At 36.3% G+C, this 12445-nt stretch overlaps 1 protein-coding gene across 1 annotated transcript in view; it reads left to right on the forward strand.

Annotated features, from left to right (window-relative positions):
* tmem131 (transmembrane protein 131) overlaps positions 1-12445 on the forward strand; it is a 55720-nt gene that overhangs the window by 33653 nt on the left and 9622 nt on the right. The window contains exons 5-24 of the mRNA XM_015364339.2: positions 874-997; positions 2760-2876; positions 3143-3265; positions 4199-4279; positions 4727-4877; positions 4975-5031; positions 5305-5366; positions 5466-5574; positions 6164-6272; positions 6788-6941; positions 7899-8069; positions 8292-8402; positions 8493-8627; positions 9628-9732; positions 9846-9932; positions 10642-10794; positions 11320-11395; positions 11487-11601; positions 11743-11881; positions 12194-12303. Of these exons, the coding sequence (XP_015219825.2) occupies positions 874-997; positions 2760-2876; positions 3143-3265; positions 4199-4279; positions 4727-4877; positions 4975-5031; positions 5305-5366; positions 5466-5574; positions 6164-6272; positions 6788-6941; positions 7899-8069; positions 8292-8402; positions 8493-8627; positions 9628-9732; positions 9846-9932; positions 10642-10794; positions 11320-11395; positions 11487-11601; positions 11743-11881; positions 12194-12303 (2289 nt within the window). The remainder of the gene's footprint in view (positions 1-873; positions 998-2759; positions 2877-3142; positions 3266-4198; positions 4280-4726; positions 4878-4974; positions 5032-5304; positions 5367-5465; positions 5575-6163; positions 6273-6787; positions 6942-7898; positions 8070-8291; positions 8403-8492; positions 8628-9627; positions 9733-9845; positions 9933-10641; positions 10795-11319; positions 11396-11486; positions 11602-11742; positions 11882-12193; positions 12304-12445) is intronic.

The raw sequence follows: 12445 nt of genomic DNA on the forward strand, positions 1-12445 counted from the left end.
CTCCCAAACCCAGTATTTATGATGACTTATGTCATCGGTAGTTACGATTATGTTTGTATTTATGACTCACAGTCCAAAGACATATCGGTTGGTTAATTTGGTTTCTGGGACAAGTGGCTCTGGGGTATTTGTGAAACTGAAGCACCCAAAGGTAACCCATGCAAAGTCGGGGAGAACATACAGTAGCACCCCGGGAATTGAATCCAAGCCCCCAGCATTGAAACAGCTGTGCTAGCCACTGCACCCCCATGCTGTTTGACTACATCACCAGGTATATTCAGTGTTTTCTTATACATTATCCTGACTTTACATCCGATATGTACAAATGGTATAAGAGAGCTGTCTTGGATATAGTTTTTCTTTTCTAACTTGTCTTTACTGTACTATATCCTGAGATCTTTTGAACATTGTGGAGAATTACTCAGTATGCTGCTGCATTTAGTTTATTCCATGCAACCAACAGTTCCTGCATTTAATGTGAACGTTATAAATAGTGTCCGTCAGTGCACACTTTTCTTAGGTGTGGAAAATGAGACTTTGGCGTTCCGCTAAGTTTGTCATTAGGCAATTCATTGGTTTTGTAGAGTTTTGAAGAACAGTGATGGACTGATCTTGTTTAAAAATCAGATACTCTCTCATCTCTGCTTGTTGCCTTGTCTGATGATAAAACCTAGCACCCCATATTTTAAACATATTTCCATGAGGAAGTCATTGCAGTAGTACAGTAGTACATTTTTAATCTAATGCACTTTGAAAATAGTAATTCTTCCATTTGTTGTTAGTTCTTGTTTAACTAAATTTCAGTATATGTTTTATTAAGCTAACTTGGCTTCATTCAATTAATTTAATTGTTTTTTTTTTCCCCTTTTGCAGGCCAGTTGGGATGCCCAAAATGGAAAAAGTTTACTTACACAATCCTAGTTCAGAAGAAACTATCATTTTAGTATCAATATCAGCAACAACATCCCACTTCCATGCATCTTTTTTTCAAAATAGGGTGAGTTTCTTTATTTCTTGTTTGACTGTTCTGTTAAACTAGTTGCACAAGTCATGAGCCAAAACTTAAAAAAAGCATTTTAAAAAGTGTAGTTTGGCCACATTTTTTGTAGTTTAGAGAAATTAGCAAAGCTGATTTCACTAAACTGCACTTTCATTAGCAAAGCTAATTTTTCTCTAAAGACTTGCTTTGTCTCGTTTATTTTTGAAGCATGTCCTGCACGTTTTGTGGGAGTTTTTGCTGTATTATCCATTTAGCATTGAAGATGGCCGTTAGCATTAGAACACTAGTATCCTTTATGATACTTTAATATCTAAATATTAATGACATTCTTTAGGTACTAAAGTAAGTAAGTTCACTGAACAATGCATTTGATGCCCATGTGCTAGCGGAGAATGTACTTAACATTACGAATTGCGCTAGGATGCACCTGTCTTTGACAACCCTATCATTTGGGCCTGTGTTGAAGTCCTGAGAGAATTATATGACCTACAACTATGGTCAGCTCTTAGCTTTTAAGTTTTTGTAAACATCTTGGGGGGGCTTAATGAATCAGAAAAACACTTTTCTAGGTTGCAGTTGTTTTTTTTTACTATTACCAGCATTCCTAGTTCTGTTTTTTTTTTCCAGGAAAGGTTAAGTTTAGTACAAGACTATTTATTGTTGAGGATCTGGTTACATGCACGTTCTAGTGTAACATCCATCAATGCAGTGGTTTTCTTAAAGAATTAGCATTTTTGTAAAAATGAAGGCCTTTCTGAAGAGGCAAGTTGATGCTGTGCCACTGTCACAGCAGTTTGAAAAGGCAATACACATGCTTCCCAATTTAAACATCTCTTGCAGCATATGACTTGAACAGTTATTTCCTCCTGTGTATTTTGTTCCTGTCCTTCAATTTGTACTTTTACAACAACTGTCAGGCAATGCCTTATTTTTTTGAAAACATGTGTATTGAAATGTGTTTAGAATTTTTGAGAAGGAATAGATTACATAACAATAGTTGTATTGAGATGAAATAATAGATAATTGTATGAAACAGTATCAGAGGTAATTTACAAAATAAGAAACCTTCTCTGTTCGTAGAGAAAGAGTTTGATATGATTTATCTTGTTGATTTATGTTTCCACTCCTGGTCCAAGGGACTCTCACATGTTGGATTTTGGTCCACGTGAGCTCTCCGTTAAATTATTGAATGCCTAATAATAACTTTCATGTCAAATCTTTGTTTTTAGTTCCTCTACGTGTAGGAGGCTACCCTTTAAACTGTGGCAGTTCTTGAACTTAAAATCACCAACCTTTGAGTACAAAAACTTGCAAAGGTTCTAATGAAGCGACCTGTCGGTTCAGTTGTGGATTAATTTAAGTAAAGACCTTGCTTCAGTGAAAACAGCAGGAGTGTGGGTTCCCCAGAACCAGGAGTGGGGGGCTCTAATCTAAGTCATGGCAGCTGCTGGTTTTCCTTAGTATATACTGTATACAGTGTATCAGTTTTGTTCGAAATGCTGTTCTGCAACCCAGACTAAAATACTGAATTATTATGGGATAGGGAGTTACACCTTCAAAACAAATGTATATGTATGCTCTGCATAAGTGCCATTACCTTTCCTTTACTGGAGCTTAAATAATGAGGAAATTCAAGCCTCAATTGTAGAGTTGTTCTCTTTTCCAGTCTGTCAGCACGGTTTCTGTGCTCCCTTTTTAACCTGATTTTTTTCCTCGGTATTTCAACTGTTTCAAACCACCATGTTGCCTTCTGTTGTAGATAATTCCTCCAGGTGGAAACACATCTTTCGACGTCGTGTTTCTTGCACGAGTAGTTGGGAATGTAGAAAATACCTTATTTATTAATACATCACATCACGGAATGTTTACATACCAGGTACGTGCTGAGATGTTTGTTCTCTGACTCCTTGGAATGGAAAATGTGACCTTAAATTCCTGCAAGGATAATTATAGAACAGCTTATACATTGTGTTTTAACACTTAAGCAATCATGTCAAGCCTATATATTGTATGTATGGATTTTGTTGTTTACTTTTTTGCTCAACCACAATGAACTGAATGTGTTTATGTGATAAAGGTAAATATAGTGTCATTTAATATTCATTTCTGAAAGATTTGTAACCTATTGGTTTTGTCTCTCAGGTGTTTGGTGTTGGCATACCTAACCCTTACAGACTGCGTCCATTCATTGGGGCAAGGGTTCCTGTAAATAGCAGCTTTTCACCGTTAATAAATATACACAACCCACACAGCGAACCACTGCAGGTAACCTGTCCCTGTTATATTAAGGGAATTTTTAATGTAATAGGGGCTAAAATGTAAAATTGACCATTTTCTTAGTTTAAATTTTAAGATTTACTGTATCATTCTTCTTGTCGTATCTGCCACATAGCTTTAAAATATGCTGCTATAGTTTCAAATCCCTGGCAGCCTATAGGTAATTTAGATTTCCACACTAACTCTGCGTCAGTATTTTGAAGTTTCCTTATGTTAAGGCGTAGGGCCAGTGCTTTGAGCCTGAACTGCAGTGTCCCTTGCCTGCATGTAAAAGATATGGCAGTGCTGGTCGGGAGTCTGGGGCATTTATAATGACTCTGTAGCACTGCAATGAATTTGTTTACAACCTAGTAAAGTGCGTAATCAAAATAAGTTAGAATTCATTATCTTGCTGTCCTGTTTGTGTCTCACTGTCCTACTATGCAAGGACAAAATTGGAACAATGCCCATACAAAAATTGTAACTTCCATAGGACTGTATGGGGACATCCCCACAATGTAAAATTACATTTTTAAATGAATAATATACCAGTTCTGAAATCTAAAAGTACCAAAATGTTTTACCCGTGGTCTGTCTTCACACCATGTAAAATATGGAAAAATAAAAATACAATTTGATTTAATGCCGAGACTCTATAACCATAGAATTATCGTATGGACTGGTGAAGGTTTATTCCAGGAGTGACACCTGAAGATGGCTCCACAGCCAAAATGTTGTCTCTTCTCTTTTCAGCATGGAATAAACCTTTACCCATTCCTTTGCAGCCTACGCATGCTGACACAGCAACCCACTTGAAATATCATATGTGTATGGTGGTGTCCGTGTATAATTATCCTTCTGTTTATCTCTAAGAAAATGCCTTTAGCTGTCAAAGTCTTCCTGACACTGGTCTGATTTGGGGTTTTTATTACTCTTCCACAGGTGGTAGAAATGTACTCAAGTGGTGGTGACCTTCATCTGGAGCTGCCTACAGGACAGCAAGGTGGCACCAGGAAATTGTGGGTGTGTATCTGGTCATTTCATAGCTTTTAGTCTGTTTAATTAGCTTTACACCACAGTTTTGACTGAAATACCAGTATCCAGTTCTTGCACTAGTGTTTTGTTTATGGCGATTAAACTGCAGATGTGGCCTTTGTTGGTATTTACTGGCTTTGTCTGCAGTTTCCTAAAGTAAGGAAGTGACACTGTTTCGACAGCACCAGTGTACATCTTAAAAGAGAAGGCCATTCAGTTCATTTCTAGTTCTAGTTCCTTGTTCAGTCTTTTATTATTAGAGGGCGATCAATGTGGAACAAGTCTGAACTAATGGAACCAGATTTTTTCATGTCCCTGCCTTATACCATTGAATCAAAGTCTTGTTTGCAGTATGCAGATGCCCCGTGTGATTATCAAAATAATCAAAAGCCTACATCTGTGTGATTCTGTATATTTTTGTTTGGTTCAATGAAGGAAATACCACCTTTTGAAACAAAAGGAGTGATGAGAGCTAGCTTTTCATCACGAGACGCTGATAATCACACTGCCTTCATCAGGATAAAAACAAATGCCTCCAACGATAATGAGTTCATTATACTCCCAGTGGAGGTTGAGGTGACCGCAGGTATGTTTCTGAGAGTTCTTCATATTGCCAAAGCCCTTTAGGTTTCTTGACTGCACAGCAAAAAATATTTCTGCATAAATGTTTTTCTTTCTTGCAGAACCTGGTATATATTCGTCAATAGAAATGTTAGACTTTGGCACATTACGATCGCAAGGTAGGGTGTCTATTGTAAAGTTAGGAGCATCTTGCAAAATCTATAACTCTTGATATCATGTAGTATTAATTATGATATATCGAAGACTTCAGTTCAAAGTCCTCACCAAAATGAGAGAGACAAGATGGAAATTCCAAATATTTTGTATCTGTTTAAGTTGTGTGTTTCAATGGGAACTGTAAAGTTTGTTTTTTTCTGCAGTTTCTTTTCCTTTATCAGTACTAAGCACTTTAAGATTTGCCTGGATTTTTTAATATAAATTGTTTCTTACAGATCTACCAAAACAGTTAAATCTACATCTTCTAAATTCAGGAACAAAAGATGTACCAATAACAGTAAGTTACTCCATAATTCAGTTGTACTTGTTTTTTTTGTCTTGATCTAGTTTGGTTTGGACAAAATTGACTAAATTTTTTAATTCTTTGGTTTTGCAGAGTGTTAGACCAACACCATCAAATGAAGCTGTTTTGATAGATTTTAAGCCAGTCACATTAAAGGCTGGAGAGAGCAAATATACCAAAGTTGCAAGTATTAGTTTTGATGGTAAGTTATTATTGATATTTTATGATTGTGAAATGTGTCGTCATGTACTTTGTTCTTGTTAACCAGAATGTGACGTTTATTTTTTTCCATGATGTGAAATCTCCATTAAACTCCACCTTGTAAAGAGTTTCATGATTGTCCAGCTTCATCCCCGTTAGTAAATTAAGCTTCAAGATGACCAGTGTTTTAACCGTGTTGGGAACTGTAGAGAAAATGAGAACAATTGTATTAGTTCTCTGTAGAATTTTATTATTACAAATGAATGGCAATGTTGTGGATGCCTGTGTAAATGCAAGTACAATGATTGCCTCTAATGTGCTGTGTCACTGCACTCTTCCAAGGTGACAGAAATACTGTGCTGGGTGTTGCATCATACTACTACATTGGCTGAGTCTGACTAGACCAAGGGATGGAAATTAACCATCAAATTTGAAATGTGGTCTGATGCCTTAGTCCATTTTGCAGCTGAAATTAATGCTTCATTTAAATTTTGAGTTGCAGGATTTGAAGCAGAATTTGAAGCTAATATCATTTTTTGTTCTTGTGTGTGGAAAGTCAATGTGTACATTTTTTTTTTCACCCCACCCAGCTTCAAAAGCAAAAAGACCATCCCAGTTTTCTGGAAAAATAACTGTAAAAGCAAAAGAGAAAAGCTACTCCAAGCTTGAAATTCCTTACCAGGCGGAGGTTTTAGAAGGGTAAGTCGTAAAAATGAGTAGCAAAAAAGATCTGGCCACCGTATATTGTAAACTTATTCCAGTGTCAGGGAAAAAAGCATAACATGACGATTTATTTTTGCAGTTACTTTAGGTGCATTTTAATTTATGTGGGCAAGATGTTTTTTGTAAGGAAAAAATTAAACTTTAATTTATGAAGATTTAAGCTTTGTTTGAGATAGTTTTGAGCACATCGTTTTCTCCATGTTGTTTTTGTCAACTGTGAAAAGTCTTTCTCAGAAATAAAATTTGAAATATGCCAGAGAGGTAGTTGGAAGTTAACTTTCATTATTAACAACCCCAGAGCATTTGTTTGCAATTTTGAGTTTCTTCAAAAACTGCCTTTGTTCTGAAAAGAAGAATATTCTGCAAGTGTACTCAAAGATTAGTTTAGTAACCTCATCTGATCTATTGACATTGAGTTTCTTTTTTCCAACAGGTTTAATTTAAAGGAGTCTGTGTATTTCTTGTTTGTTTTACCATATTTCTCTTGCTAGGTACCTGGGGTTCGACCACACAGCTACTCTGTTCCATATCAGAGATAGTCCCACAGATCCTGTGGAAAGGCCCATCTATCTAACAAATACCTTCAGCTTTGCCATTCGAGTTCATAATGTCTCATTACCTGACGAGGCAAAAACCATGTTCAGTGTAAGTGATGATATGAAAAAAGGTTGAATCAGTATTAACACTCCGAAAGCTCTTACTATAATGAACTGCCCTGTAAAGAAACTTCAGACTAATAGAACAGAAGTTGTTATATCCTTGGTTGCAGTTATATTCCATTTGGTGATATATTACTATTATAGTTCGGAACTAACCATTAAGAATATTGAGATTTATGTTGCATGTATGATTGAATTTTTTTGCTTTGTAAGTATTTGTGAGATCAGCGCATAGTTTTCAAATGTAGGCATCATAGCTGCAGGAAAGAATTGCTTGCTTTTGGCACTTATTGAAGTGCATAACCTTTTAGACTGAAGAAAGGGCCAGTGTTTGTACTCATAAAGCCAAATCATTACTCTTTGGGTAGAAATCAAAGAACAGTTTCACCTGGCACGCACAGAGAGGAATTCTTGTTTTTCTTTTTGTTGTCGACTCTGATCAACAACAAAGCTGCTTTTGATTAACATTTTCACCAGTTGCACAGACGCACAATACAGGGCAATAAGTTCAGAACTCTCTCATTATTAACTCTAAAAAAACTCTGCTAAAATTGAAACAGCAGTTCCAATAAAATGTCATTCATATAATTTCCAGCTGGCTCTGACCTTGGGAAGAAGTTGAATGTGGTCAGCCTGTACGCTATAAATAGTAACTGGCTGACTACATTTATTTCATGATTAAAGCTATTCACTTGAGAAGAGGATGTTTTGCCATGTTAGGATATTTGTGGTGCTGACTAAAAGACTATACGTGGAATTGATTTAGATGGAGATTCTGCGTGAAATGAAAAATCATCCAAGTCAGTGACTAATTTGTCCAAAAAGGCATTAAGACCCCCCCCCCCAGCTGTGATAGTGGAATTACCATGTTTAACCTGGAGCTCTCATTTCTGATTCTCAGGAAAGAATTTAATCAAAACATCTCATTTTTCTTTTGCCACAGGTGCAGAACTTCAGCGAACCAATCTCGATTCCACCTCACGATTCCCGATACATATTTTCACTGCACTTCACACCTGCCAGACCGTCGATTCACATAGACAGCAACATTCTGCTCGTCACCAATGCCTCGAAGTTTCATTTGCCCGTGAGGGCTTACACAGGGTTTTTGGAGGTAAGCACTGGAGACTTCTGTGCTTCTCCCCTTTGACATAATCTTTGAAGTAGATACTGACCTTTGACTTGACTGAGAAAAAAAAATACTTAACTGGTTTAGAGATCATAAGCCCTAAAGTGGGAAACATTAAAACATCACCGTTTTGAGTTTGCTTAAATTCTAATCTTTAAAACTATATTGCGGAAGATGTGCTCTTCTAATATTTGTTTCCTCACACAGCCACTTGTTTTGCCACCAAGCCAGGAGGAACACTACTTGGACTTCAGCGTGCTCAGTGCCACAGAATTCAGCAGCATTGTATTTGCTGTCATCAATAGCAACCCTATCGAGGTGAATGAATGCTTTTTTTCAGCTTTTGTTTGAAATGTGCATCACACACTTTTTTTTTTGCTAATTGGATTTCTGGTTTCTTTGTTTTAGCTGGCAATAAAGTCATGGCAAGTCATAGGAGACAGCCTGTCTATAGAGCTGTTGAAGTCGGATAAGGGGAACAAGACGGCCATCCTGTCGAGAATTGGTGAGCTGCAAAACGGTACAGCATCAGATCAGACAACTGTAAGTTCACTTTAGAGATACCTGTTTAAAGCATCCTTTATGAAGTGCTGTTTTGGAAGTCACTCAGGATTGTGCTAGGAAATACATTTTTTATGTGGTCATGAGTAGGTCCCCCCCCCAATTTGTAGAAAAATTAGGCATGTAAATTAGAATTGTTTTCTTGGGCATTTCAGATGAGCAGTTTCACAGGAGGAAGCCTTCTTATTACAGAAAAGAACTACTTGAATTTAGATCCATAGCAGTATTTAAAAAAAAATATGGTTCATTGAGGTAATAGCAACATTTGATCTGTAATTCAGATTACTCGGCAGTTTTAATATAGCCATTCACAAAAGCTCAACCTAGAATATGCTTCTTGGAAACCAGTGAATGAACCTGACTTATACATTTTATAAGGTATAAAAAGAGCATTCATCCTAATATATGAATTTGGTTTTAAAATTAAGATTTTTAAAATCTTTTAGTTCTTAGTATACATTTTTCCTATGTACTTTTCAAGTTATGGCATGTTAGGGCATATATAGTGTTGCCAGTGTGCCTATATAGTTAATTGTTAATATTTTATTAAATTGAGAAATTGATTTATTAATGGTGACACTGAATTAAGAAGGCTTTTTTACAATATTTATGGAAAAAAACTGCCATCTTTATATTCTCATATGTTCTTTATACTGATTTTTTATGGTCTTTCTTTGCTATCAATAACATTAACAGTTGAGTGTCTATACTCTTCACCTGTCAAACTGCTAAATCTTTTAGCATGAAGAAAGAAATGTGTAAAATAATGCCATGTGTTACACAATTTTAAAATGCTGTATGTGGATTGCCACCAGGTACCACTTTATTTAGAGGTACCCCTCACTGTTATAAGGCTTTGGAGTTTTAACAATCACATATCAAGGCTAGACAGTGTACATTCAGGACTAACATTTTTCTATACTTAAGGTTCAACAGTATCGACAGTATTTTGTAAGACTGTTCTTATTTTCCCTTTTTAAAGGTAATACTAGCTTCAGGCTACTATGCAGCATTCAGGGTTACACTGGTAGCTAAGGAATTGGAAGGAGTGTACGATGGAGCTATACAAATCGCAACAGATTATGAGGTAATTTTTTAAATGACCTACTGAAAGCATGTCGAGTAGATAAGTGCGTATTCCTTTTTTTGTTAAGTTTCTGTAGTGTGCGTTGTTTTCAACTTAACTTTTGTTCTTCACAGATCCTAACCATACCAGTAAAAGGTGTTATAGCCGTTGGCACGTTAACAAGCTCACCAAAGCACATTGTTCTTCCAGCGTCCTTTCCGGTGAGAGCACTTTGAGCCATTACATTGCACAGTGTTATTGTTTCTCTTGAAGAAAAGTCCTGTGGCTATTTTAGTATCTGCTGTTCGGTGGGAGACAAGCCTTGTATCTATTGTGTAGTCTAGTTTATGATTTTACTCCTATTGTTCTGATACGTTTGAAGTTCATTTTAAAGGAGCTTCCGTGTTTTTATTTTTACCTCTGAATGAAGTCTTTCATCTGAAGCCAAATCAAGTTGCAACAATTTAATTTAGTAGTAACTTATACTTCACCATGCTTACGTTGCTCAGAGACATCAGATCACAGCGTTTAAGAGCAGTGCCTAAATTTAATATTTCATAATGCTTGTATGCAGTTTTTGCAACCATTTAATTCCTCCTTAACCGCATTTGCACATCTCTCTACTTTTGAAATGTTATTCTTTTCAACAAAAACTAAATAATGTAAGATTTTGTTTTATAGTTGGCTGCACTTTTTGTGCAACGGGTGTGTACATTTTTATTTGGGAATTTCAGTGCACATCTCTTTGTCAATTTCTTACATCCTCCACTTACACTTCAGAGTACAGGAGTTACTAATTACCGCTGTATGATGTGTTGTTACTATCAAAGAAAGGGTGTTGCAGTCAGAAACTGCCATCTGAATTTACTTAGATTAGTTTTTGTATTGACTGTAGAGTAATTAACAGCTCATTCCTTGTATTTTTTACAGGGCAAAGTTGTACACCAGAGTTTTAACATTATGAGTTCCTTCTCACAGAAGGTAAAACTGCAGCACATACGTTCTCTTACGGAGGATGTGCGATTTTATTACAAGAAATTCAAGAATAATAAGGAAGAGCTAGAGCCAAGAAGAAAATCTAAGGTATGTAGTATTTGTAGGCTTTATACTGAATGAAAGATTTTAAGATCCTTCAAGACATTATGGATAAAGGATTTTTTCTCTGATTTGGTAAGGACATTACAACCCTGTAGCCTGTTCTTGTCTGACCTTAGAGGCTAAGCAAGACAGGTCACTACTGGGATGGGAGGCCAAGGGAAACCAGTTGTTTCTGGACTATATTTGGCACTCTTTCCTCTGGACCAGACTTTTCAAACCCACTTTCACTATGGTGACGAGGAAAACTGGACTGTTGGGTATATTGCCCTTCAGATGAGAGGATAATCCAAGGCTCTTATTACCTGGACACCAAAGATCCTGTGGCACTGTTCATGTAGGGGTGGTAGCCCTGGTGCTCTGGCTAAATCCCCGCCTGGGTTACCTCAATTCAATTGGTGAAGGAGTTTTTCACAAAAGTGTAATATAAATGCAAGGAATTATGTGCTTTTTTAATTTAAACATCAGAAGTTTTGCCCAAGAAGTCACTTTGCGTGCCTTTTTTTTTTACAGATTGCAAATATTTATTTTGATGCTGGTCTTCAGTGTGGAGATCACTGTTACATTGGATTCCCTTTTTTATCTAAATGTAAGTTTTAGTGGATGACATTTCTTACCTGTTTTTTTTTTGTGCTTGTGTGAACTCCACACGGATTTTCAAGCTTATTGTCTTATTGCAGCTGAATCTAAACTGCATGGGCTAGCAATGCAAGAAGATGTGTGGGATGCAGATGTCGATTTGCATCAAACGTTTCACAAAAGGTGGCGAGAGCTGAAAGAAAACTCGAGGCATGAGTAAGTGGAAGTGTTTTTATATGCCTCATAACACTTTTTCCATGTTAATTCAAAGCATGTTTTAACAGTGCTTCAGAAATTTTAACTTCTACCTTAAGCGGATTTATGAAATGTATTTGGGTTTTTTTTTTCGTTCCTCAGGGTAGACGCCATCTTTGAAGTAGATACTGACCTTCAGAAAAATGTTGAAGTCAAAGTAACTGCACAGATGATATGGCCCTCAATAATCAAAACAGCACGCCATATCATTTTCCCTCTTACAAACACCAACAGCTCATCTGTAAGTTCAAAGCTACTTCCAGTATTTGGTGTTTAATATTTCATTGTGATTGCTTGTTTTTTTATTACTCTTATACATTGCCATATTGCAAGATAACGTTAGTGCGCTGAGATTATTTTATTTTGTGGTGGGGGATGTAATTTGTAGGGGTAAACCTATTTTTAAAACATTATGGCATGTGGTTTAGGATGGAGACATACTTAACATGAGCTACTAATTTCATTTAATGTTCATAACCCAATTTACACTAAATTGTAACTCCATATTGTGTGTATGATGATTTATGGATTTTTTAAGCATACTTTTCCACAGGAAGAGGAAGTTGTTTTAGAAAACCCAGCAGATGTTCCAGTCTTCATCCAGATTCTACCTTTAGCTTTGTATCCCCACCCTTCAGTTTTTGCTGAAAAAATAACAGAAAGGTGAGATAAGACTGTGGTTTTAACTTTTAATTATTTGTCAAGTGTTGTTCAAGTTACGATGTTAAAGAATCCATAATTGTTTGATAAAACTGAAAAGAAACCATAGCCATCAATTCTCTTTACTTTTAAGGTCTAAACTGAT

This window comes from Lepisosteus oculatus, chromosome 15 (genome assembly GCF_040954835.1).
Source record: "Lepisosteus oculatus isolate fLepOcu1 chromosome 15, fLepOcu1.hap2, whole genome shotgun sequence".
NCBI lineage: Eukaryota > Metazoa > Chordata > Actinopteri > Semionotiformes > Lepisosteidae > Lepisosteus > Lepisosteus oculatus.